Source organism: Strigops habroptila, chromosome 9, assembly GCF_004027225.2.
Source record: "Strigops habroptila isolate Jane chromosome 9, bStrHab1.2.pri, whole genome shotgun sequence".
Lineage (NCBI taxonomy): Eukaryota > Metazoa > Chordata > Aves > Psittaciformes > Psittacidae > Strigops > Strigops habroptila.
In genome coordinates this window covers 25151741-25179563 of record NC_044285.2, presented here as the reverse complement: position 1 = coordinate 25179563, position 27823 = coordinate 25151741, and the positions used below count along the sequence as shown (strand labels likewise).

General features: G+C 46.2%; 1 protein-coding gene across 1 annotated transcript; it reads right to left on the bottom strand.

Annotated features, from left to right (window-relative positions):
• Nucleotides 1-1663: 1663 nt before the first annotated feature.
• Nucleotides 1664-12408, bottom strand: FGF16 (fibroblast growth factor 16). The gene is made up of 3 exons (XM_030497243.1): nucleotides 12095-12408; nucleotides 5803-5906; nucleotides 1664-2618 (listed from the first exon to the last, which is right to left on the bottom strand). The coding sequence occupies exons 1-3, from the start codon at nucleotides 12369-12371 to the stop codon at nucleotides 2373-2375; spliced, it is 627 nt and encodes a 208-aa protein (XP_030353103.1). The 5' UTR covers nucleotides 12372-12408; the 3' UTR covers nucleotides 1664-2372.
• Between the last annotated feature and the right edge of the window lie 15415 nt (nucleotides 12409-27823).

Sequence of the window (27823 nt, the reverse complement as noted above, 5' to 3'; positions counted from 1 at the left end):
AATAAACAGCCAGAAGCTGAGCTGGATTCCTGGGCTGCTGCTTTGTTAGCAGTGCAGCTTGGGAAGGAGCTGGTGACGGTGATCCCTAAGTCAGTGAAATCGTCCTGGGAATTCACAGTCCGAAGCTGACAAGAGCCAAGATTTCACCTCGATTGCTTTGTTAGGAACAACACTGTGAAAAATGCAGTTGTGATAAGGAAACCCCCAGCTCAAGGCCACTACAGCTGTGCTTGTACCTACTTTTGCAGGCTTTGGAGAACCAGGTTTCATGCCAACCTCTGCTCTGTGCTGCAAAGTGCCTCTAGCAATTCCGCACTCCTGCTCCCACCACGTGCTGCAAACCCTCTCTGCTGATCACAGGGGACAGAAAAGTGAACTGGGGTCATTCCTGGAAGCCTCCCTGGCGGTTCTGTGATGTCTTGAGCAGGCAGCGAGGGCAGATGTGTGGCACGAGTGTCACTGTGGGCTGAGCTGCAGAGCAAAGACTCCACCATGAGCATCCCCAGCCTGGACAGCCCAACAGGAGGAGGGTGGAAATGTGGGGCTGGCGGGGGGCTGCTGGAACACTGGAAGGTTTGGTGGAGCCCAACGGGAGGCAGGAGCTGCCCTGGGACAGACGAGAAGTGATGGGACTGTGGGACTAGACAGCTTCTGCCGAGGAAAATGCCAACGCAGCCGTGAGAGTCCAAGCACTGCCTCAGGGATGGTGTCTTCATCCATGGTAATTCCTTCAAAATGAGGGCTTTTGGGAATTGCTTTTCTTGTTTGCCACTTTTTCTCCACTGATTTTCTAGGATGCTTCAGGTAAGTCTTGGGTGAGATGCGGTGGTTTTATTGCAGGAATGATGGGTCCATCCAGATGCTCAACGGATGCTCTGGCTGTTTCTCCACTTGAGTTTTGACAGGACAGTTAATGCACAGCAGCTCCATCACGTGCCAAAGCTGCTCAGGTGTCGCCGAGGAAAATTTCTTCCCTGTGAGGGTGCTGAGGCGCTGGTACAGGGTGCCCAGAGAAGCTGTGGCTGCCCCATCCCTGGCAGTGTTCAAGGCCAGGTTGGACACAGGGGCTTGGAGCAACCTGCTCTAGTGGAAAGTGTCCCTGCCCGTGGCAGGGGTTGGAACTGGGTGAGCTTTAAGGTCCCTTCCAACACAAACCATTCCGTGATTCTGTGACTCACATCAGGAGCTGCACTGGCACCTCCCAGGCTCGTGGGGCCACAGAGGTGAGGGACAGCCCAAGGTTCCTCCCTCCACAGCAACGGTGACACACATTCTGGGTCAATCCCATTCCACAGCCACAAAAGCTGACCCGTGCCCGGTGCTTGACATGGCCCAAGACCTATTTTGCCCATATCAGAGTAAAGGGCTGGATTTGCAGTTCTTGGAAATCACAGTTCATCAGCCAGTCATTTCAGTAGGGTCATGCTTCCAGGTATATTCCAGGTATGGTTTGATGTCATCCTCATACAAGAGTTTGGGGCTCAGGTGATTACCACATAAAGCCTTTTTAGAGGTGGTCTTAATATTTGTAGTGATGGGGAAATACTGGGTTAATTGTACCAGAGCACCAAAAAAAAGGGCTAGCAAGAAAGCTACAATATAAAGACAATTTTATTGCCAATAAGCTCTTAAAACTCATTTTTTTTTTCCTGTTTCAGTAGGACCTTATTCTTCCTGATGAAAATCCGGTCATAGCATCTCTCATTAAAAATAAAATTATTTGGAAATAAATAAATATATAAAATAAATATCATATACATTTTATAAATAGTTTTGTCCCTATGCACAGTATCCATGCTTACATCTGAATAATGTTCCTTGCCCCATTCCCACCCCAACAGCAGGAAAAACCCCTCACGCATCAGGACCAGTCTACGTAGCATCATCCTTGTAGCAAACTCCTGGGCTGCTTAAGCAGGGCACCACTCAAAAGGCTGTTCTCTTACAGGTAACCATCCCGAGCTCAGCAGCAGTATCTGCAGCAGTTCTGTGGTCGTTTTCTTCCCTTCTCTTCATTTTTAGTTGGTTTTGGTTTCTTTCCCCACCTGGGGATCAGGTTTGCTCACCTGCTTGTTCCTTTAAGCAACCATAACATTGAATATTCAGCCTCTCTTGTAGCAACCGGGTAAAGGAAGTGAATGAAAATGAAAGATTATACGTAGGGTTCCCTCCCTTCCCTACCCCCTCCCCATAAATAACCCAGGTTCGATATACACTTGAAACAAGGAGGAACAGCAGTGTCTGAATTCAATGTAAGTGCTTTCCTATGTCATCTACGCTTACAGGAATGATGGAATGACTATTAATATAGTGCTCTGGGAGAAAGCTTGGGAGCCCAAGTATGTACACTGACGGGGCAGCGGCAGGAAACATCACCTGTAGTGGAAGAGGTCTCTGTACATGGCAGGGATTTTGGCAGGGTCCACAGGCCTGGGTAAAAAATGGGTGAATTTCTGGTGTCTCTTAGTCCTGTACCCCTCGCGGGGGGAGCCGTCCTTGTTCAGAGCCACGTAGTAATGCCTCTCCGAGTCGGGGTGCTTGTAGAGGGTCGAGGCGTACGTGTTGTACCAGTTCTCTTCAAACTGCTCCCGGAAAACGCACTCCCGGGTGAGCTTCTTCTGCGGTGGGAGGGGAAGAAAGAGACGTTTGTGTCAAAAGTTACATTAAAAAGAAATATTTTCCTCCTTCGTTCACTTTTTTCCCTGTCATTTTCCCAGCTACCTTCTCCTGGCTCCCTGAGGATGGGAAACTGTGCTGCTGGGGACATTTCCCCTGGGTGAGAGCTGGAAATGGGCATAAACCGGGACCCAAACACCTCTGAAGCTGGAGGAGGAAGGAGATAAGAGGAGGAGGAGAAGGTGGGTGTGCATTCTGCAAAGGTGCCTGATAACAAAAACCCAAAACAGGGCCATAGCCAAAGTCTAAACCTGACAGCAAGGTCTCTTCAGGGTGTGAGTTCTGAGCTCAGCGGCCCCATCCACGGGTACCACACACAGCAAAACTGCTCCCTTAGGTGAGAGACAACCCTGGGCAGCACTTCAGGAGGGTTTATACAGAAGCCAGCCCTGCTTTGAAAGCTGAGGGCACATAACAGTACACACTGCAGCAGGAATGAAAGCGTTCCTGGGGCCTTTCATCTTCTGAAGCGCCAGATAGCTGTGATGTGAGGCCGTAACAAGTCTGGGGAGGGCTGGATGGGGATGCCTAACCCCAGGGAAGATGTACAGCAGCGGCAGGTGATGGGATGTGTGTGCCAGCCCATGGGCTGGGGGGACGGATGGCACTGGTGTCACTGCAGCCACAAGTAGCCTTTCCCTCAACCCTTCCAGCCTGGGGCTGTTGACAGCAGCTGTTTGATGATGGATTTTCAGTTCCTGTCCATTGCACTTGCCATGTGCTACAGGGATGTCCCCAGGCACAGCAAGGAGCGGGGCTGTCCCTCTGCCCCATGAGGACATGGGTGGCTTTGTGTTGCAGAAGGACCCCTTCATCCCAGCCCATGGGGGGACTGCTGTGGGGGATGTGGGAGTCCTGCAGATGAAAGGCTGTCTGCAAACACAGGATGCTATAGGATTACAAACACTGTACCTACACTGGAAACTAGTCGGGGAGGGAATGTGTCTTATCCAGGGCATACAGAGTGCTAAGTAAATGTTGCTGCCTGCAGTAGATGTTTTGTAATAAGACCCAGGAGCTCCCCTGCACTCAGAACCTGTTTTGAATGTTTTGCTGCTAATTAAATAAACGCCAAGGTCAGTCGTGAGCCCTCCAAAAGCCTGCACCATGGCCTTTGCCATCCGAGAACCAGGAATGGGGGGTTTCTCTTCCCGGTCTTGTCAATAAATACAGACTATTTTCTTTCTTCCCCTAGGATGTCTTTACTCAGAACACATCAGAACCTGCTGACCAGCTGAACTCTTGCAGTGCTGCTTTGCCCCAGTTCACCTGCTCTTCACTGGGCTGTCTGAAGGTGCAGTGTTTGTGTCAGATGTTTGGAGAGTCCGGAGTGAGTCAAGGTGGGATTTAATTCTTTCCAAGCCCTGGGATGTCCCCACTGAGCCTGACACTGTATATAGCAGCGTGCAAGGTGCTGCCTGTGACTATCACTGCTCAAAGTACTAGTTGTGCTTCTGAAATCAGAGGGAAGCTTAACAGAAAGCTTGGCACAAGGCTGACAGGGACAGGCAGGAACACTGTCTGTCCGGAGGGGATTCCACGTGTCGCTGGGGATGGCTGGCTCTGGCTGTATCAACACACACATCAAAACTGGCAGAGAGGGAAATGATAAACTGCTGATTACAGCTGTCCTGTAATCTCCTAAAATACCATTGTAATGCTAATGCTGCTGTCAGGTGCTGGTTTATGGACCTTTATTTAGGAATACTGGAGTGGCTTTCGATGTTGAAAAGCCATCGTCGTATTTCTGTTTCTGTGTCATAACCTGTGCTCAGGCCCTAGAGTTTAATTAACCCGCCATGAAAGTGCTGATTCATCAGCAGAGCTGCAGGGTTTGGAAGCAGGGAAGGGAATAGGCAGGGTTGTGTCCTCCTTTCCACCAGGAAAAGCTGCAACTCCAGGAGCTGCTGAGCAGCCCCAGGGTTTGACAGGGGAGGTGGTGCTGTAGCTCCAGCCCTGCGTTCTGAACTGTGCTTTAAGGTTCTTTTATGTTTCATGGAATCCTGGTGATTTTACCTTTTATCTTGAATATTTGTAATTTAACCACTGTCTCCACATTTAACTTTTGTGTAGGGTAGATGTTATTACAGAAATGAAGTGGAAAAGTCAGTTTTTGATGCACGTTAGTGTTTGATTATCTCATATAGACATCAGTAACTGCATCTGAAATAGTGAAAGGGTCTGTGGCAGTCTCAGATGGGAATGGGAGAAGAAAAGATGATGGAAACTCGTGGTTTACTGTTTGCTAAGCAAAGGTTTTCAGAAAGCTTTCCTATATGCAGAGTACACAAGTTTAAGTTCCTACACTATGAGATTGATCTGATCTGGTTAGAGGAAGTACGTGCCTTCCACTTTGGTTTAAAACTGGTTTGTTTTATTTCATTTAAAATGTACTGTGATCCATCCTTAAAAATCAGTATCCTCATCACATACAGGGGAGTGCTGGGATCTAGGAAGAGGCATTTAAAAAATCACACATGGGTGATGGGTTGAATTAAAGGCAATGGGGCATCTGAAGAAAAAGCACCAATAAAGCACAGCAGCTACTGAAAAGGAAGCTTAAAACTGGCTGTCTAGAATGCAGTTAATGACTCAAAACAGAAGTGGTTCTTCCAGCTAAGTAGAAATAACTGGTTTACATTGAGTTGAGTTAAATAACTAGGAATTGAGTTAAATTAACCTGTAGGAAGCACCTCGGCCCAGCTGTTATGACCTCAACCTAGCTTCCGTTAGTTAAAGAGCTGTAATAGGAATATAACATCTGCAGATGGATGCAGACCCTGACCATGCAGAGTGTAACACTGGTGTGTTTGGCACTGAAAGCCCAGAAGCAGCCCCTGGCTTTATGCTACATTTCCCATTTCCCCCTGCCTTTAGTTGGCTGTTCCCACACTGTTTCTGAGAGGCAAAACCTTGCCAAGCCCCCCCAGTTCTCCAGGCACGACTGCATCCTGCCTCCACAACCCTATTTCACTTAGATCATTTATGTTACAACAGTGGCATCAGGGTAGGATGGAGGCATGTGGCAGCCCAAGGACCTTGGAGGCCTGTGACAGACACAGCTCATGACACTGATGAGGCCCTGAAGCCCCACTGCTGTGGGTGTTGTTTAACCCCTGCACTTACCGACCCATAGAGCTCGCCTCTCTCATTCATGCCGAGGTAGAGTCCTGAGTCCACCCCACGGATGCTCACCAGCCCCACTGCCAGGCTAATAAACTCCAAAATCCCTGAAACAGGAAGAAAAGTCCAGATCATACAGAGAATAAAACCAACACCAGGCTCCCGTGACAAACCAGCCTTTCCCAGCCCTTGCAGAGTTTCCTACAGACCCTATTTTCCTCATTTATAAGAACACGGTTCTTAAATCTATAGTCCATATGTGTGCAATCTTCAGATTGCCACTCTAGGCTTCTCCCTACCATTTGAGAAAGGGTAATTCCTCACATTCCACAAAGAGGAATTACCTTTGCTAATAAGAAAGGTTTGCTAGGTTTTGTTGGTTTGGTTTTGGGGTTTAGGTCTTGGCTTTCCTTAGTTATCACTCAGAAGACAGATGCAGAAACTTGTCCCTGACCCACTAGACATTTCAGAAGGCTGTTACCAGGTTGGGTTTTGCTCTTCACTAAAAGGAGATTGATTTTTGGCACCAAGGGGCTTCTGGTTTGAGATGATAGTCCCATGTGTTTTAAAGTGATGAGTTCAACCAAAAGAACTAAAAAGCACTAGAAGAGATGTCTCTGAGGGCCATCTTCATCCTGGCACTCCAGTGGGGTACTTGCCACCCCCAGATGTGTATATAAGCCACAGGGATAAAATCCAGCTTCAAATACACATAGGTAGAAATGCATCTTCCTCTGCAGCCTGCAGTGCTGGGGAGCTGCCGGTCCTTCCTCCGTCACCCCAAGCCTCATGCCAGCCCCTGCCTGGTCCAGCAGCATCTGTCCCCCGTGGGCTTTAGCCTACAATGATGGTGTGAGATGCTCCAAACAATGAGGGGCAGCCTCATTTCCTCTGGCAAAGAACTCAGCAGGGTCTGCTGTGCTGCCTGCTGCAGGGTGAGTGCCTGTGCTGATGGAAGGAAGACTTGGAACAGGAGAACCCTTGGTGAAGCACTTAAACAGCCCCCAAGTAGGTGTGTGTTTAACTGGTCTGAACAAAGCCAACATCACAAGTGGTGGAGACCTTCAAACTCCACAGGAAAACCTCTTGAAGGCATTGGTGAGACTGTGTTTGACTCTGGATATCACACTCACCCTTTTTAGAAGTCATGGGTGGTCTTTAGCTGGGAGGTAGCAGCAGAGAAAGGAAGAAGGTTTCCACCATCACATCTAATGGCTGGACAAGACGTCGCTATCGCCAGGAGGACAGACTTGCTCTAACCTTTAGCATGGCTCCAGGTCTCTTAATATAGCTCCCAAAACGCCCGGTCCTGAGCAATTGCTGCTCTGATCAGGTTACCTCCTCTTAAAAGTCTGCCTTGAGTCTAAAATCACCGCGTGACAGCGGCCACCTGAGCCGGCTGACTCCAGTCACCCCTCGGCTTGGGGCATGTGTCTTCTGCTTGGCCAGGCCTGGATGCAATAGCTCGCAGACAGTAACTGCATCACCATCTAAATATAGGACAGACCAGATGGTGGTGGACACCTCTGTCCCCCTTTGCTCAATGCATGCTCATCAGTCAGAAGCTGGCTGCAAGAATTAGTCTTCCTACCGTATATCAGATTTTCTGTCGTCCTTTTGCCCTGCCTACTTTGGGGCTTGTGCATCGAATCCAGCGCTCCCTGCAGCCACAGGCTGCTGGGGGCAAAAGGAAATGAAATACAGACTTGGGAGCAGCAATTCCATGAGACAAACAGGGAAGCAAACAGCAGAAGACATGCTTTATGGACCAGTGCAAGTATTTTCCAGGCTGAAACATGCCTGGGGACACATTGCCTTCAGAAATACCAGGAGCTGGCAGGGAAGGCAGCCTTCCCAAGCCATGCGGCCAGAGCAGGACCCTGGCTCTGCTCTGCTTGCTCCCCAGTAGTTACTGTGGTTTCTTGTCTGAGAAGAAGCCCACAAATGGGGGAGGGAAGAGGTGCAGGACGAGGGATGTTCTTCTGCCTCTGCTGCCCACCGGTTCTGACACATTGAGGGAGTTACTGAGCTGCTGAGTGCTTCCCTTTTCCCATCTGCAGGACAGAGATGATGACAGCCACTGTTTGAAAAGGGAGTGAAGGAAGATTGACAACCACTAGAGAGCATGAAAAGCAGTGCAGGGGGTAAAGGAATACCGGGATACCCAGAAACGGGGGAATCTTTCCCAGGCTGGAGACAGGTGGATGTGAAAAACATCTCATAACTGGAGAGCAGTAGCTGGACCTTCCTATAGGTACAGACACAGTTCTCAGCACCAGCATTTTTGTGTTTTATTTGTCTTCTGTCACTCCTGGGAAGCAGGAAAATGCTGCTGGTCCCATCTAGAAACCAAGGGATGTCTGAGGCAGGGAAACAGAGAGCTTCTCTTGACTATACCCAAAAGCACGCTTTATACATGGCACATGAACCCAGGTCTCCAAAGACCTGGTAAGGAGCAACCTGGAGCAGCATTAACATCTACCCTCCCCGGGCAGGTGGGTGAACCCCTCATCTGGTGCAGTTTGGTTTTGCAAATGAAACCTCCTCAAGGTGTGCCCGTGCTCGTCTCCTCTGACAACTTCCCTTGCAGTGTTCCCCTTCTCTGATCTCTGAGTGGCACTTAGAGACATGCAGGGAAGACAACTCTGTTGAAACAGCATTGAGAACGTAACTTAAACCCACAAAAGTCAGGAGACAGAGTGAAGGCTGCAAAAATGTGGGCGGATATCCATCCTGTCCTCAGCTCACTCCAAGTGCTGCAGCTCCGTACATCTGATCTGCAGCAGCACAGGGAGTGGCCACTGGGGCCGGCGCAAGAATTCCCTTCCCAGTTATAGCGGTGTGTGTTTGTGGTGAACGTGCCTCTTGTGCTTGTTTCTTCCCCGCAGGACTTGCTTTTTCTCTTTCTCTTTTCCTTGCTTTGACTATTCATTCTGTTTGTTCCTTGAGCCTTTCTAGAGAATTATTGGGAGAGATTTGATTAAGACTCCGATGGGATTCATTTACCACCAAAAGCACTGAGTAATCTCCCAAGCTTTGCTGTGGAGGGACCCGCACGCTCTCACCTTACTATAAACCATCCCTCAAAGAACAATTCAGCTCCTTGCACCTGTCTCTTCTTACATGACTGAATTCAGGAGCCGGGTACAGAAACATCAGATGTTGTATTAATGGCCACAAACCTAAAGCTTCAGCTAAAAACCTCAACAACTGTTCAGCAACAGGTGCACCATGGTCTGAAGGGCAGAATCGACAGCAAAACTCTCCCTGGAGGTTTCATCAGCTTCTCTAGGAGCTGGCGTTGCAGATCCATTAGTGGGTTTGTACCCAAGAGCAGCTTTGTTTGCTGCCTTTATTAGTGTGCAGTACAAACTCCAGGCCTTTTCTCTCCTCAAGAGCTGTCGGGTGTCACTTGTTTAACACTGCTGTAAAACAGGCACGAGGCAGAGAAGGAGCAATTCCTCCTGGCATGGATTTTCCTGGTGAGTTTATCTTGGTTTCATTCCAAGAAGGATTCTCATAGGAGCACTAATGTCAGTCCAAACCCCCTCCAGATTTTGACTGTCCTTTGTTTCTTTGTACAGGAAGGTTCTTAGCAGATGCAAGGAGAATAGATACATTCTTGAAAAGACTTTATTCTTTCTGGGATGACTTGAAGTGGAGCTGGTGGTTCAGAGCATGAATCTGGGCACTTCAGAGTGAGAAGAAGCTTTCTTCCAGCAGTCCTGGAGGGCTTCACCAAACTCTGCGTTAAGCCTCCTCTGGGGAAAATAAGCTGTGCCACATTGTTCTTGCACGACGCTGTGTTTTTACAAGTATGGAATATCATGTTCCAGAAGACAGGTGTGATTTAGGAATGCTCCAGTCCTTGACAGATGAGAGGGAATACTTACGGCGATGGCTCAGGCAGTGTTTGTCCTGTGGTCACATCCCCCGAATGCTGTGGTACAGAAGAATTCCTCCCTTTAACCCTTGCTGTTAGGACCTCAGTTCTCTGCTCTGCATCACCAGGGCTTCAGCTCTTTGTTTTCTTCTCTGGAAGACCTGGATGTCTTGCATATCTGGTAGCTTTTGCCTGTGCATGGGAGGGTGCAGATACTGTCCTTCTCTTCCTGAACCACTTCCAGTATTAAGACGCAGAGATGCAAAGTCCAGTTCTATCCTGCATCCCATCTGCAGCTGGATCTGTGCCTCCACTGCAGTGTCACAGCCATCCATGGAGCACATTAGTGGTATCGGGGAGCACCTTCCAGCCATGGGGCTTGATCCACCACACTGGATTGAAGTATTGTCCCAGGTGCTCCTAGATTTAAGGCAGCTTTAAACCGCTGCCCTTAAACCCTTGCCTAGCTCTGCATCCCTCACCACAGTTCTGTAGTTCCCCACAATCACTCAGGCTGCCTATTTCTGTACTAAGTTACTGCTTTCTGACTGCTGCATGCAAAATTTAGGAATGCATTGATACATGACATCCTAATACGAACCATACCAGTAACATTGGAATTTAAATATTCATGGCTACTGAATGCAGATGGTGAATGCTCTGTGCCAATACATTATTGCTTTGAGTCTCTGCTGAAGCGAGGTTCAGTCCAACTTTATCTGAACACAAGGATTCCAGTCTAATCCTTTGGGGCTTTGTCTTGCAATTACAACAAATAACTATTTATTTTACACTGCCTCTGGGAAAACCCTGAAGCAGAAAACTATAATATCTGAAGTCTGGTCTAGTTTACGTAGCTGGATGATGACTGCTAAAGCACTTAGGGAATGCCAATGCTTCAATTTATTGGATGCACTGTGTGACTTAAGCTGAAGCATGCAAAATCCATGAAAAGTTTTAGCCTGTTCAATGTGTTTTTCCAAAGTTTGCTTGGAAATACACTTATTTTCCTCATTCTTTATTAAAAAAAAAATGGAACTGAGATAAATGCTACCACTTGAAACTGGCTGTTTACTTATATGAGGATACATAAAAAGAGCTGATAGAAATCCTACGTGGCAGATTGAACTAAGCCCAAACAGATGCAATGGGTTTGCTTTCAGTTTCTTTTAACGTGGAGACTCATCACAGATTGCAGCATGAAAGGTTAAACGTCTTTGGGGAGGTAATTAAAGAATGTGTGCCCCACGAGCCTATTAGTACCTGCCTCTGACCCGCGGGTTATGACTTTCTTGTTGATTTAGGCAGGGACATGCCATGCACACACCTGGTGTTTATGGAAAGCGCCCTGCGGAGGTAAGCTTCTCCAATTGTTCCAAAACCCTACCTTACACCACCAACAATAGCAGCAGCGTTCCTGGAGTATTGGAAAGGGGCCGGTTCCAAACAAGTAAAGGCAAAAAAAAAACCCCAAACCCCACCGAATTCCTTTCACCGAGGAGTTAAATCACTTGAAAGCCATAAAAAGTCTTGCGAGCACTTCTTGCAACCTGCTGACAACAGAGCTGAAGTCACTGGCATGGGGCTCGCTGATAGCTTACACAGACACCTGCACTAGATGCTGAAGTAGCGGGAATTTTTCTTAGCTGGGCTCAAACTGACTGTACTCCTTCGCCTGCGGCTTGGGATGCATTTTTTGAAGCTTACATACAGTCTCATTAGAGATCCCAGCTCTCGTGCGACACTGATACAGGCGCTGCCGTCTTCCAGCTGTATCCTGGGCAGCAAGGTAGATCCAGGGCACTCTGCCTATTGTTCCATCTTCTCCTTTCTCTCAAGGGTCCCCTGAGCGATTTTCCCCCCCTGGCTTCCCCAGGCCCTTTCCAACAACCTCCCCGAACCAAGCTTCTGACACTCATCCAGCCAACTGCTCCCTGCCCGCTTTGGGGAGACCCTCTTCTAATGAAACTCATTGCAAGTAGAAGAAACCAGCTCAAAAGTATTTGCAGAGACCAAAAAAAAAAAAAAAAAGGACGAGGAAAATAATCATAATCATTTTAAAAAGCTAGGAATTTCCTTTTCCAGCGTGCTCTCCCCTTTCCTTTGCCTCCCTCACCACTAACTTCAGAGGCACAGCTAGAGCTGATTCCCCCCCCCCCCGCCCCGTTAAACTTTTCTTTCCCGTTTCCCCCTGCTAAGACACGGTTTTGTGCACCTGCAGAAGGGCTGAGCGCCGGGAGAGTAGGAAATTGGAAATAAAAACTCCCGCATTGCCGGGGAGTGAGCGCATTTGTTTGGGAGTCTAATTATATCCGTCCCGGGATGATTTATATTAGCGGGGTAATTAGTTGTGTTCGCGGGGCACCTGCTCCCGGCCCGGCCGGGCACCCCCGCTCCGTTCCCTTCCCTTACCGAAGCGGCTGTGGTCCTGCCGGGTGCCCTGCACCGTGCCGTTGGGGAAGATCTCCAGGTGGAAGCCGGTGCGGCAGTAGAGCTGCCGCCGCCGCAGGATGCCCTTGAGGTGAGCGAAGTCGGTGGGGGAGCCCCGCTGCAGCCGCCCCTCGATCTGCCCCAGGCGCTCGTTGAGGAAGCCGGGGGAGTCTGCGAGGGGCAGCGCGGCGCCCAGAGCGGGGGGGAAGCCGTGCAGGTCGGGGTCCAGCGCGCCCAGGAAGCCGCCAACCTCGGCCATGGGGCCGCGGGCGCGGGGGGGGAAGGGGGGAGCGGAGCGGAGCGGCCGCTCAGAGCGCGGGCTGCGGCCGCCCGGCCCCGCGCTGCCGGCCCCGGCCCGGCCCCGCGCTGCCCGCGCCTCCCATAGCTGGATGTGTCCCGCGGCGGATGCAAACTGCACTTTATATACGTACACACTCCCCTTACATTGACATATTGGATATTTAAATGCAAGCCACACCTCACTGGCATCCCCTTTGGCTATTGCTTTTTTTTCCCCCCCCCTTCTTCTACTATCCATTTGGCTTTTTTTTTTTTCCCTTTTTTCTTTTTTTTTTTTTTTTTTTTTTTTTGGAAAGAGAAAAAACTCCCACCCCGGCTTCACTCCCTCTTTTATTATTATTAAAGAAATGGCAGGAAAAAGCTACACATCGCAGTGAGGCAGAACAGCTCTTGGCAGGTCCCCGCGAAGCCGCCGATGAAATCATGGAGCCCCTGCACGCACCCGGCTCCCGCACCGCCGGCAGCCCCCGGCCTCTCCCGCACCTCCCCGCAGGGGAGACCCCCCCCTCCCCCCAGCCCCAGCACGGAGGCGGCGGGGCGGGTCTGCCCGTGTGTGTGTGTCCCCCCCCCAAAAAAACGGGCACGGTGGAAAAAACAACACGTGAGGAGCGGGCTCGGGACGCGTTTTTAGAGGAACGTGTAAACGCCGCAAGCGGTCTGTCTGGAAAGCGGTCCCGCGGGCTCCGCGCCGGGTTTACAGGCGGCGGGAGGGAGGGAGAGCGGCGCGGCCCGCGGGCTCCCTCCCCACCTTCCCCATGCTGGAAACAGGTGTTTCCGCGCTCTCCCCGGCCCGCCGACACCGTATCTGTAACGGCAGCTGCCGGCCGCGCTGCAGACAGACGGAGGCAGGCTCCGGGAGACGGGGGGGGGGACACACACACAAACACAGACGGGACCGGGAGGGAGCGGAGGGACCGGCCCCCCCCCGCATCGCCCAGCCCCGCCGGGGCCGCCCTGCCCGCCAGGCGGCGCTGGTGCTCGCGGCACGGCGCGGCGCCGGCCCGCGGCGCTGGGTTCGGTCTGTGCCGCCGGCGGGGAGCTGGGGAGGCCGCGGTAAGCTGGGGAGTCGGGCTGGGCTTTCATGTCTCTTAAGTATCGTGGTGCCCCGCCATGGGCGAGAGTGAACCACGGACAAACGTCCCAAGCCACCAGCCCGCTCTGCTGCTGGTGGTACCCCGGGCAGGAGCAGCTCTTCCGGGGGGGAATCAGCGTCCGGAGCTGAGGGGTCGGTTGTGCCGCCCTCAGCGGGTCGCCCCCGCCGGGTATCCCCATAGTGGGTCTCATCTCAGTGGGGTCTCTTCCACCAGGGATACGCTCTCAGTGGATCTCTCCCCTCAGGTGATCCGCCATGATGGGTGTTCCCTCAGCAGGTCTGTCCCCTCAGCAAGTCTCTTCCTTCAGCAGGATTCCCCTCAGTGGGTCTCCCCATAGGAACTCTACCCCATGGTAGGTATCTCTTCAGCGGGTTTATCTCCTCAGCAGGTATTTTCCTTCAGCAGGTTTCCCCTCAGCGGGTCTCTCCCCTCAGCAACTCTTGCCCATGGTGGGTTTCTCCTCAGCATGTCTCCCCTCAGTGTGTTTCTCCCCTCAGCAGGTCTTTCCCCTTATCAGCTCTACCCCATAGCGGGTTTCCCCTCAGCAACTCTACCCCATGGCGGGTTTCCCCTCATCAGGTCTCTCCGTTCAGAGTCTCTCCCCTACAGGGGTTACCCCACAGTGTGTGTCTCCCCTCAGGAGGTCTCGCCCCACGGCAAGGTGCTTCTCCCCACATCCACCCCAGAGGGAGGTTAAAAGGGCCGTGGCTCCGTTCCCCGCAGGCCCGGGCAGTGCTCTGTTGCAAAGATATGAAGGAAATCGTGATGTTACGATGCTGAACACCCACACGTGTGTCTGCAGTGGGTGAGGAATCTGTTCTTTAAGTGGGGGGTGAGGGTGGTTTTTCCCGTCAGAGCTGTGGCTGTAAAAGGGGTGTATTTGAAGCAGACCTTGACACATGAAGCCTAAACCCATGTTTTTTATAGAAATACAGTCTGCTCTAGAGGTAGTAAAATCTACAGAAGTGTGTTTGTTGACTATTTGTTTATCATGTATGGTTACATGGAGATAGTACTGCCTGGGGAGTTCAAGCATCCCACTGCAAAGATTAGGATTTGGTTTCTGTAGTATCTATATGAGGATTTGGGTGTGATGAGGTAACTGAGGGAAATAAACCATGCCATGGTGAAAATGTCAGAGGTTCAAGATAGGGGAGATGGACACAGCAACAGGACACCCCAAACCCAGAATTACTGTTAAAGACATAATCCTGTAAGTGCTGTGAATTTAATGTATGCAATTCATTCAGTGTGAATGATCTCACTACAATCAGGTATGCTCTTCTATAAAGCCTGGTTTTGCTGAAGTAAGCGTGGGGTTTGCCTCTGGATTCATAGTGGCCGTCTTATTTCTGACATGTCTGAAGGTCCATCCCAGGTGTATTAAGAAAGGAGAGGAAAAAGCAGTTTCCTCATCAGAGGACTAACTCTACAGAGGCTTCTGCACTGACTCCAGTAGCCTCTTGATCTGTTACAATATCCTTAAACCCAAATCCTTACATGCACTTAGGCGGACACTTGGGATACTGAAAAAGGTAACAGTTCAATTACGTTACAGTAAAATCAAAGGTAAAGTAAAAAACACAAACCTGCGTGCTTAAGTAATGTATAACAACAGCAGTGCAATCCCCCAACCAAGCTGACATTCCTCGCTTAACTCTCATGATTATGGTCAGCTTTTGAAGTGTCTGCAGTATGTTTTATTGAGAAGTTGTCCAGGCTGGTACAACATGTTCTATTTAGGTACAATAGGATGCGGAAAAGGTAGCTTTCTCTCTCTTTTTTTTGTGTCTTTAATTTTCTGGTTTATTTATGCTTTTACTAAGCTGAGGAAAGAGCAGAGAGATTTGTGTCCTGTGTTGTATGAAGAAGAAAAGGGCATGTACTTTAAATGCTGAAGGCTAGCATGTTCAGTGATTTTTTTCATGTATTACATAGAATATAGTTCTGCACTCAGTGATCTCTTAAAAGAGGACAGAAACTTGTATATAATTTGTGTCACAGAACATAATGTATTGCAGAACTAATTTTCTGCTCTGCTTTGTTTCATTCAGTTCCCCCAGGTTTATTCTTTGATTACACCTTGTATTGGCTACCTTGGGAACTGAAATGGTTACTGCCAAACTGCTCTGTCTTTCCATTTACAGAGGAATTGGCAACGATATTAATACCCACTTTGCTAAAATGGACCTTCCAGACCCCTTCCCATACCCTGTAGAAGCGTGTGTTTAGCAAAGTAGTAAAAATATTAATGGCATTTGTTTGCAAAATGATTGCTATTCATGGAGAGCAGCCACATTTGATATCTGATTATAAAATCAAAGGGAGAGCAAGGCTGGGGTCAAAGCAGTCAATTAATTAGAAAAGAGCAAGATAAATAAATGCAACGAGCAAATCTAGATCCTGCATGTCCTCTGCCTGGGGCAATCCCATTTGGTAAAGAAAAGATCAAGACAGCTGAAAAATATTTGAAGTAGCAATGGCCATGAATGAAAAATCAGATGTGGAGAATATCTGAGGATAAAGGAGCTTTAATAAATAATACTTCTGCTTCCTTGGCACTTCCCACCTCGGGATCTCAAAACAATTTATGTGCACTAATTAATTAAGACTCGCAACCAAGGTACTGCTGTGCATCTCCTTTTTCCCAGGCAGTCTCTTTTTTCCACTAGGAGATGTTGTTCAAAGGATATCGATGGCTTTCTATATTTGTTTGGGATTTCAGATGCAGAGCAGCCCTGCTGGAGCAGTAGCACTGACCAAGTTTCTGTATATCCAGAAACCAGACACGTGCACTGTGCCTGTGCAGGGAACCCTTCTGCCTTTTGTTGTGTGGCGACCATCTGTGCTGCACATGCAAGGAATGTCTGAGGTTTCCCGGCAGATAAATAGGGCAACCTCCTCTGTGAGGGGGTGAATAAACACATTTTCTTAAGGGGAGCAGAGGATGGTGTATTGGTTTTCATCTTTGATTGTTTTTACTTAAGCTACTATTATTATTATCTTTTGTAGTACCACTGCCAGGCCCTAGACCCTGTTTGTGCTGGATACTGCGTTAAGACGTGCGTCACAAACTGGAGTCCTTGACCTGAGGAATCTCACTGCTGTCTCGTGGAAGGATTTCTAACACATGGAAGGCAACACGAATGAGGCAACAGGATTTCGGTCAATGTATAGAAGTACGTATGTGTTTTTGTGGCAAGTTTAGAAGTGGTGGCAGAATGAGAGTAAAGGTCTAAGGAAAAACTTCAGACTTCCCTGCCTGGGTCTTGGGATCGGGTGCCTGAATAAATGAGGTGATTTACAAAAGAGGAAGCACCCAGCTTTTCCAGTTATTGTTTATCTTGGTGTCAAACACAAACGTGCTGGTTTTAGTAATCCCAGTACGATTGACATTCTGGCTTACCGCTGACTCACAAGAACCCCCATTTGGAGAGAATTGCTGTAGCTAAGATCTGTAGCCCTTAGGGGAACAAGTCCTGGACAAGCACATGCAAAGGAACATCGGAGCTTTGTTGACACTCACAAATGCACTTTTGCTTTGGTTCTTTCTCATTTGAAAATTTCAGGTACTTACTCTCCCTGAAAAATTACACCTTTCTTGGCACAGGTTTGAGTAAAATGGTGAAATCCTGTCACTGTCATCTTTTCTTGACCATGGTTTGAGAAACAGTTAGGAAAAGGGTAGTAAGTGATCTGTTAGAGCAGAGTTGTCACCTGATTCATAGGCTCTTAGCTGCTAAAGGGTGGCGAGTTAGCAGTGGGTCACTTCCTTCTCTCTTTTCACTGATGGAGAAGGAGAAGATAAGGAGGCTGTTCAAGTTGCAAAGCATTTTCAGGATGCTGGAATCTGTAAGGAATAATATCTTAAAGCACCGTTTTACTCTGTTGCTGAAGGCTTACCATGACTTCAAATTCTATCCTAGGCCTAGAGAATGACTGGAAGGTTTAATCTGTGTTTTAAAGCACCTGTCTGGCGTGGCAATATTCAATTAACTTGACAGGCAGTTCCTTCAGTAGTTCTCCAGAGCTGCTTAAGCTCAGAAGCTCTCAGTCACCAGGACGTAAGTCACTGTGTGGCTTACAGCTGAAATATACTACATATAGTAGCTATATCTACTCTAGTAGAAGATAGTTCTTTCTACTGGATTAATCTGTTTTGCTGTAGTTAGGTAATGAAAAGGAGGATAAAATATAACTCTTCTCTGGAAAGCACAGACTCAGAACATACCTAAGGAAACAAAAAAGCCAGTTCTGGTCCTACTCAAATAAAAAATGCTGTCATTTCTTACGGTACTCTTCTAAGTGTGCACCCTATAGCAGCCTTCTACAGAATTTCCCGTGACCAGGCAGGGGTAGGTGTTTACATCTGCATCACTTAGTAATGGTCAAATATAAAAAAGAGTCACAGCAAAGCTCTGTCTGGCCCCATATCCTGCTCTTGATAATGGCTAATAACTTGTGTATGGAAAACAGGACGAGTAGAGAGTGATACTTCCTTTGGTAAACCGTCCCAGCTTCCAGCGGTTTCTGGTTTAGAGACCTTCCTGAGCTGGAGCCTGCAGCTGTATCATTGTTTTTGATATTCCTTGATGGACCTTTTTCCATAAAGTTGTCTAATGGTTTTTTTGAAACCCACTTGTATTTTTGGCTGCCATAACATCCCGTGGCAGTGAGTTCCACAACATCATTAGGTATTGTGTGAAAACGAACTTCCTCTTGTTTGCTTTTGAACCCGCTTGCTGCCTGCCAGTTTGAGTTGGTGCCCTATTTTTTCTGTAAAGACTACTTTAAAATAATCATTGCTGTTTACCTTTTCCAGCTTGTCTAGAACTTAATTGTTATTCTCCTTGTTTTCCAGGTTGAAAGGCTTTGGCTTGCTTGAGTTCTCCCTGTGCTAAGGCTTTCTAACATCTCTTGTGCAGCTTTGGTGCACCGTTGTTCTTGCCCTTTCTTTAGCTTTGTATTTCCATGATTACTGGAACTGTGCTCAGTATTGAAAAGGTGGGCATATTATGGATTTATCCAGAGGAGTGATGCCATTTTCTGCTTTGTTCTCATTCTTCTCCTAAAAATTCCTAACCGGATACTTTTTCCCAACTGCTGACACTGTGCTGATCTTCTCAGAGAACTATCCACGTCTCCGGGATTTCTTTCATGACTGGTAACAGCTGATTTAAAGCACAGTGAGAATGGCTTTTCCCCCATACATTATTTTTCATTTATGAACTTGGAGTTAAATTTACTGTTTTAATATCCACTCACTGAATAAATTTTAAGTTCCATTTTTGGGAGTGGCTTTGTATCATCAGCCACTTACCCACAGCATTTGCAGATTGTTTATGGGCTATGAAACAGCAGGAGTCACATCACAGACCCTATTCTGAGCCTGCTGGGGAGTCCCCCATCACTGACACTGATCATCTCTTGTCTCTTGGTTATGGTCTTTTCACCACTTATGTCACTTATTCTCTCTTTCATTTTTCTTGCAGTGAGGCTCAGTTATGAGCGAGGTTTCATACCGTAGTTAATAGTCTGGCCATTTCCCATGTGGTATCTGTGGGGATTATCAGTTAATCCTCATATCATTTTGTTATTTTCATCTGTGCTGCTGCCTTAAATTCATTCTCCTTGCAAGAAGGCTGTAGGTTTCTGTGTTAAACATAGTTACAAAGATCCATTGGGCTTTCTTGCTATTGCCTTATCACCTGGGAGCTTTTTTATATGCCTCACTCAACTCCTGGTACTGTGACCTGTTCAGACTGAGGCACAGATTTACACAGTGCAACAGAGGTCTGCATTTTCCTGTGGTCAAGTTGCTTGGAGATTTTTGGCCCAGTAGCTGAACTTCTCTGTATCTCTCCTTAAGGATAATGACACTGGTTCTCTCAGTGGAGAACCAAAATTGAAATATATTAGTGTGTGGGGTGGAGCTACGAAGTCTGAGCTCAGAGTTCATGTAGAATAAGTGGGTGATTAGATGGGACATCCTGAAATAAAGAACAAAGGGGCAGAGAAGGGAAAAATAAAATAAATAACCCCCCCTTTCCTAATTATGCCAAGGGCTAAAGTTTTGGCATTTTTGATGATTGAAGCTTTTTAACTTAACACCTGATGGTTCACATGAGTAATGTTACTTCAGTTCATTATATAGTAGTGGGTTAATTTGTATAGTATGATTATAGAGACACATACAAGTGTTTCAAAGTGTAAATAACCAGATTTGCTAATTATTCTGTGCTTATTCTTTTCTGTGTGTAAATTCTCTTTATCTTACTATATTTGTTGGTTTTATTTTTTTTTCTCTAATGAATTAGTTAATTAAAATACACCATTATTCTCCTGAGGTCAAAAAAGCATCTGGGTACTTTGCAAACTTCATTAGAGAAGTGTTAATTGTATGAGAATTCCATGATCAAGCAACCAGCTGCCCTACAAGTGATGCTGCTTCATCACTGTATCTCTGTGGAGAGAGGAACTGACTGGTTATGAAAACCACTGTATAGGCATATTTTTTATGAGTTCTGCAAGCAGCCAAAGGATAGGGAGGACATATTTGAGAGACTACAGTCTTGCTTGCATCTGATTAACACCCACTGAATTAACCTCCTTCAGGATGAGATAGGTTTCTTTTCAGGACGGCTACTTGAGTTTCCTAACATGAGTTTCATTAAAATGTGTCATGAGGAATCAGGAGTTAACAGAATCCAGTTTCTATAGCGTTATCCTTACACAAGCACAGTACAAAGTAATCACAGTTCAGGTAGATCGAGTTTCATGTGAGATCTCAAAATGTTTATTTTACAGCATCCTTTGCTGTGTTTGTATAGCATTGCTGTTGCCTTGCTCCAGATGGGAAGGAACATGTAGGAATGCAAAAGGCAGGTGGTTTGCTCAAGGACATGAGAATCTGCCTTCAGTGCCTTACTAGCACTTGTGTTAGCTGTGCTTCTGCTTAGTCACCTGGATTGTGTTGCATTCCTTTTGTGAGCTGCTAGCATTCCTTAATACCATGTCTTGCAAGGAAGTTACCCTAAGGATATGTAGTGCCCTGAGCAACAAGCTGCAAAGCCTTTTTGTCCAGGGACCCTATACGTGAAAGACAACTGCATTGTGTGGATCTTTGTGCTGAGGAAGGATGAGCCTCACTTTTGTTTTCATTCTCAGTTAATTGTGACAGGATTTATCTGTCCTAAGTATGGGAGAGGGAGGAGGCACGAAGGTCTGCATCCTTAGTGAGAAGTGGTTCCAACTTCAGAAGTCAAAGCCTTGGTTTGGTGTCGGAAGCTGGTAGTTCTGGTCCTGGGTGGTGTGGCTCTGTCTGAAGCATCACCAGGCTCAGTGTTTTGCCCATGGGTGGGAAGCAGAATTCAGGTTGACACTAAGAGCCAGTGTTGACAGCAGTGAGGACAGAAATGCAGAGCTGAGCATAGCTGAGGTGAGACCTCAAAGTCCGGATTCTCAAACCTCGGCTTTAATAGCACAGGATATTTATGGCCTTGATAAAATTAGGGAAGAAGGAGGAGCATCTTCTTGTGCAGTAGTGTTAAAATGTTGGGAAATCCTGTTGCTGAGGTTTTCTAAAAGATGAGAAACTTCTCGGATATCTCCCTCTGCAATAAATGTGTCAAAATGTGAACATTAAAATATCCTTCTCAGAAACTGGGAAGCATCAGTGTGTCAGTCCATCGCTTTGGAGATCTTGCTGGTGCTGGTTTAATGTAGTTGGAATTGGGTTCTTTCATTAGGGAAAACAGAATCAAATGCAAAAATTCAAATAAAATAACATTTCTGCAGCTTTTTTGGGTAAACAAATCAGAAACCTTAAGGCCAAGATAAGAACACAGTGGCTACCAACTGGAATAACTCAGCTTAGGCTTGCTAGAAGGAAATGATAGGTCTCAAGTATATGCTACCTCACAGGAAGATTGTAATGAAATCCAGCCAGCTTCAAGAGAAAAACAAAACCTATTGATTTTCTTCCAAGGGAAGAAAGAGAAAAAGAACAGATGTATGGAGTCTTCTGTCCACTTACTGCAATCTGCAGTGCTGACTTAGAAGCAGATAATGGCTTAGCCTTCTTTTCTTCTTGTGCTTCCTTCTGTAGGAATGCCCTGGCTTAGGCACCACAAAGATTCAGTTTGGGGTAGTAGAGAGGAGGGGGAACAAGGACCTCACACAAGAACTGACCTAAACTCTGAGGAGGTTTGTATAATCTAATTTACAATAAAATGGTATTTACAATGTTATCAGACAAAGCTTAGCAGTGTTAAGTTAAACAGCATATAATGTGATTAGCGGGGGAGTCATGCCCATGATGTCATACACATTCCCTGAACTCTTGGAATGGGCAGATAATGTCTCAGGCATTTATTCTCTTGTGACACATAAGAAAAGCTCCGTAAAGATTTGGGGGATGGGAAGGAAATTGCATGTGCACACGCTCACCAGTGCACACAGCTACAGTGGAGCTGACACCACCATAGACAGCTTCTCCCTTTGGCGCAGAGCTCGACCTGTGGTTGCACCCTGCTAGCATCGTGCTCTGTAGTGGTTAAATCAGGCCTTTGGGAATAGTTTAGAAGCTCCAAGTTCTATTCTTGACTCTGCCACAGACTTGGTTTTTGACCGCTAAATCTTCTTTGCCTCTGGTAACTCCATTTTTAGCTAGTAAAGGTAGTCAGCCGTATCTGTAAAGTGCCCTGAGTGAAGAGCTGTATGTAGATGGAAACCACTGGCATTCTGTTCATTATGCAGAGCAAATACAGCTAGACCACAGAAAGCTTTGCTGTAGATAACAGCAAGCAACTTCACAGTTGGTAATGGCCCATTCATAGAAAATGAAATCATTATCTGTCTGTCTCTCTGAGGCATGCAAAATGGTATGAAAAATTTTGGGTAGTCTCATTCATCTGGTGAGCAATGCAAATCTCAGCTATGGGTTCACATCCAAGACCCTGTTTATTTTAAAGCATGTTTTGGTTTAAAAAATCTTTTGCTAAAAGCTGCTGAGTCAGGCAAAGCTCCCCTTTAATTTTAAAATTTTTGGAATGGTTGTGAAAGGACAGATTCTGGAGTAATTCCGTTAAAGACAAGTATTTTACTCCCTGTGTCCATCAGGGATAATGAGCTCAGAATCCAGCCCATATTGCTTCATGCATGTTAATGTTTAATAGAAGGCCAAAGATTGCATGAACGTTCTTTCTGTCATGGTGTGGAGGCAGTATAAATTGTTTAACTCTGGTGTAGAGATTGACTAGATAGTATTCCTGTTTTCAGTGATGCATGGAATGAATATGGGCTAGACTGGAGTTCAAATGGGAATTGCAGGTGTGGAGAATGAGACGGGGCCTGCAGACAGAGCTGAAAAAAACTCGAAGAAAAGTGGTGGGCAGGAAAGAACAAGTGAGCTTGGAAACTATGGCTCATGCAATGTCAACTCTATTATATGTTAAAATCAACTGCAACGCTCGCGTGATACCCATCTTTTAGCACAACGAGCAGTCATTGTCTTGGCTGTAACACTGATGTGTGTTTATGGCATTAGTGTGGCTTTGCTGAGAAGTGTGTACATGGAGTTTATTCGGCTGCAGAGGGATGCCATCAAGGATAAATCCCTGTTGTTCAGAAAGTATAAGCCAAACTTTTGTCTCCGTGGCTGATAAATCAGGAGCGGGGGCCCAGCATAATATGAACAGAGTAGAGCATTGGCCAGTCTGATCAGACATGTGGGATGTGCTAATAGCAACAGTGAATGAAAGCAAAGCCTGCAGGTAGACACCTTTTAAATAATCAAGGCTGACAGTTTTACTACAGTAGCACAGTTTAACACTTTGTAGGTATGTGCTGCATCATAGGTGCTGCTTATGTTAAATAATCTGCAAGCATTACATAGTTTATTGAGAGGAGAACTTTTATTTCAGACATTTTTACATTTGTTTCTAGTTTTTTCCACTCTTACAGTCATTACAAATGGAGTATCTTATTGTTGCAGATAGTATTGCCAGTGGATGACTCTGAATGATGTACCAGAAAGACATTTAAGTGACCTAGTTTAAACTGAAAGGGGACTGGGCATCTCAGATATGTTCTCAAACACAGAACGTTTCCAGGAACGAGTATTTCTGACACTCCTTACTAAAACCATGTACAAATAGTTATCTGATACCTGAGCAATCAGAGAAGCTGTGTGGAGACAGATTGCACACAGTGCTTTGAGTCTTGAGACCTGGGCTGGGTTGTGGACACTCTGCATTACTGTGGTAAGAAGTCCTGTGCCTCAGTTTACCCATCTGTAAAAAGTGGGTTGTGATGCTTTGTGTAATGTCAGGGCTAGGAAAAGTGTTTTGAATGGCTGGTGACAAATGCCAATTAGGGACATACACAGTCCTTAAAGTAAAAAGCTTCACAAACTGCAGAGCCTGAATATCTCAATGAACAAAATGCCTTCCTCCCAGCTCTCACAGGAAGCCAGTTAATTGGTAGGCCAATAACTATAATGAGGCAGAACCTGGGGTTTTGCATGTGTATAGTGAGATCCTCCCCTTGGGGCCAAACTCCTGTTCCATATTATGAAAGCAGTAAAAGGTCCCCTCAGCAGGTGCTGCATAAAGGCATTTCAGCTTTGCCTTTGCAGGGCTGGAATTGCCAAGCTATTGCTTTCCTGAGCCTCCAAATGAATTCCCCAACTCAATGTAGAACAGCTGTGTGATAGATACAGCCTTGAGAAAAAGGGGTGGCAAAAGAACACAACAAATGGGGATTTAATCAAATAGCACAGGGCTGCAAAACAACATCGGCATGTTCCTGCTCGGCTTTCCTTTGGGTAAGGGAGACCCTCTCAGTATCAGAGTTCAGAGCAGAGAGGTAATGTGTGATCCTGTGCTGTTAAGGGCCATATTGTGTAGTGAGAGTAAGTGAATAGCGCTGGCTGTGTTCATTAATGCAGTGAGTAACAGTGTAGTTTACCTAGAATGATGCCCAAGAACTTTACATCCTGAAGGAAGATCTTATAACTAACTCCCTGTGTATTGCTAGTGCCTCTGTGGAGTTTATGGAGGAGCAGTTTCCCAAAGCACCCTGGCTTTAACCATGTGAGCCAGGAAGTGAATTAGAAACTGCAATGAGATGGGGCAAGTCTGAGAGGGTGGAAGTAATTCTTCTAGTAAAATTTAATTAGGACAGGGTAGCTTTTCTCTTCCTTCATATGTGATTGTGGAAGTAGTTCCACATATATAACTTGTGGAAGTTATTGAAGCCTCCTGAAACATAGTTTCACAAGTAAGGAAAGATCATATTAAGGGCCTCAAATGGTGAGAGTTCCTGTTTTGAACTTGTCCTTAAAAAGGGTTCTTCTAGCAATGCTTTTATTTCACACTTTTTGAAAGGAAAGCTTGTTGTGTGTCAAATCTACCTACATGAGTTTCCAGAGGGTAGTGTCTTAGAAAAATCAACCCCATCATGAAACTGCTGATTTTCCTTGTTTCCATGTCATAAAATTTCCTTTCAATCTTTTGGGTTTGAGTGTGTGCACGCTTTGCAAAGTGATCAGAAGCGAAACAGCAGCATCTGTCAGAGAAGATAAATGACCTACCAGCAAATCATCTCAGTTAAAAGGAAGACAAAAATCTATGGAGTAGGGGAATGAGTTTTAAATTAGCCATTTCGCTTAACTTTGCCCTAATGAAGGGCTAATCTTTGGACCCCTGCAAAACAAATGAGAGCATCTAGTTAGATCCAGCGGAAACCAGTCATTGAAAAGGCTTTTTCCTTATGAACCTAATTGGAAGCAAAGTAATTCCTTTGATAACTGTCTTCATTTAACAGTATCTTTCCTTTTTCCTGATTTATATACAGTAAACTAAGGACTCTGTTAATTACAAACACATTTGCCTTTCTGCACATTGACAACTAAATATGCTTGGGTGAACCTGGCCAGAGCACTCACAAACAAGGGGTAAAGATCTGCAGGGTTCTTTGGAGGCTGCCTGAGAAGAGCCTCATCCCAGGGCAGTAAGGTGGCTTAAAAACCTTCTTCTGTACATTGAGGTAGCAGCGTGTGCAGGGTTAAGTGGAGTGAGGGTCACTGTGGAAATCAACTACATTTACACAAGTTAAAATCTGAGCTGGGATTTCAAGGATATTTCATTCAGTAAATTAGGTCATTCTTCTATTTTTATATGTAACAGCAAAATGAGCATTTTTTTTTTCTAAACTCTGAAGAAATGGTCAAAAAACCACCACTGGACCCTTGATTGCTGTAGAAGCAGGATTGTGCCTTTAAGGCAGAAGGAAGGAATGTGTCAGTCATGGCCCCTCTAAAACAGGGACTTATCTTGATTATAGTATTAGCTTGGTAGTAGAATATGATCTCATCACTGTGAAAGATTACATGAAATATCAACTTGGCTGGCCTTAAAACAGCTCTATTCTCAGTTGTGCTTCAATTGCTGCAGCTGACAGAGGGTTCTGTAATTTGAAGAGATGGCCATAAAGATGTTTTGCAGAATTTGGTCTATGTATTCAAGTAAAAAAAATCAGGCATGGATAAAAGCATGACTGCCTCTGATGTTTTCTCATTGACTTGTTGGTTAAGTGGTTGCTTGCTTGCCTTTTTGGGGGCGTTTCTTGAGAATTTCAAGAGCAAGCAAAACATGAACACCCTTAATTCAGGGTAGTCAGAATTTACATCAAACCTGGGAAGATAGGTACCTGTCTGGTGGAAAGTCACTGAAGCCAGTGTCAGCTAAAATGTTAATTCTTGTCCACCTTCAAGGAACAATGTGCTTGAAGGGACTAAGAGCATAAGACTGTTTTGAGCAGTAGATGTTCTGGATACTGAAATCCCAGGGACGTGGGGATGCTGTTTGTGGAGCACATGACTTGCTGTGCTCCTGTCTTCAGCTGTACGTTTGCTCTGGAGCCTAGAAGCCAGATGGCACCTTTCTTGAGCGAATGAGTATTAGCTGTCATCTATTCTGGGGTAGTTTTGGAGAATCCATTTTGCCTTGAATTTCTATCCTCCTAAGTATGTTTCCACATTGAAGATGGTATTTTGAAAGGAACTAACTCAATTTTCTACCTTGAAATGAAGCCATAGACTAATTATTTTCTCAAGCCAGTAAGGGGTCCTCTGGGTGCTGGAACTGTCAGTTTGGCAGATAAGAACCTACCTGGAAAGTAAATTTCAGCTGAGTAGTCAGTGACATCTGATATTTCTAGGGCTAATTCAGGTCTATTATTAATTTGCCTTTTGTTTTATGTCAGCATCTAAAATGCTTCTAAAGTAAGGAAAAATAGAAAAAGCGTTTGTCTGCTAAACCACATGGATGCCTGGCATGTGTATTATGTATTTGTTTGTTTTCCTGAGTTTAAATTCAAAGACCACACAAATGCCCTTGCCCAAAAGTAAGGATGGGAAAAGATAGAAAACCCCACAATGGCCACAGTTTTCTTATGCACTGATTCCAGCCATGATCTCCACAGAAGCTGTGTTGTTTGAAGAGACACTTAAACCCCTCAACCTGTATGGAAAGAGGGTACAGGAAGCCCCAGTACTTATTGTGCAATGTTTGCCCATGCTCCTGTCACTTTTTCTTCCCTCAAACTCCACTGTCTACCCATTTATCTCTTTTTCCCCTAAATTCAGTTTTCTTCCCCCAATCCACTTTCCTGCTCAGTGCCTTGATGTCCTCTCCTTCCTCCTGTGATGTTTGCAGGCATAATCCTGCTCTCAAAAAGAGTTTGTGCTCTTTTTGTGTTTTCTGCTATGTTTACAGAAAACCCCAAAACCCCTTTACAGACAAATACTCTCCGTTGTGCTGTCTTCCCCCCTCACTGCCTCCTTTCAGATCTCTGCCAAAGCTTGCACTTGCATCCTGGCTGAGTCCAGGGCAGGTTCAATAGCTACTGCACATTCCTTTCAACTACCCACCTGATCCGAATACTTTCAGGCTAGAAAGCCTTTCAGCTATTCACTCTGTGCCTATGCAGTGTGATCCATTTGGCTCCTGAACATTACACTTAATGCCCAAATTGAGAGCCAAACACTTGTTTAAAAATGCTGGGTTTGGTTTGACTTCTCCAGTGGGTAATAGGTGCCATGCACTGAATGAAGTAAATGTCGAGTGATGGAGGCCATTTGGGCATGATTGGAGCCATGGTCTGAACCCTGGGTCTGTGCAAATCAAACATTAGGAGACCTGCCAAGCCTAACAAAACCTATTTGATTTCCAGGGATGTATCTCAGGAACTGCATTTGGAACATAGACACTATTCTGAATTACTCCTGTAGCAGATTTTGCAGCATTTTGTGTAT

Coding starts and splice junctions, on each gene's coding strand:
- FGF16 (XM_030497243.1), bottom strand. CDS start 12,371: ATGGCCGAGGTTGGCGGCTTCCTGGGCGCGCTGGACCCCGACCTGCAC. Junction 5,907..12,094: donor GCAGGACCACAGCCGCTTCG/GTAAGGGAAGGG, acceptor TTCCTGTTTCAG/GGATTTTGGAGTTTATTAGC. Junction 2,619..5,802: donor GAGGCGAGCTCTATGGGTCG/GTAAGTGCAGGG, acceptor CTCCCACCGCAG/AAGAAGCTCACCCGGGAGTG.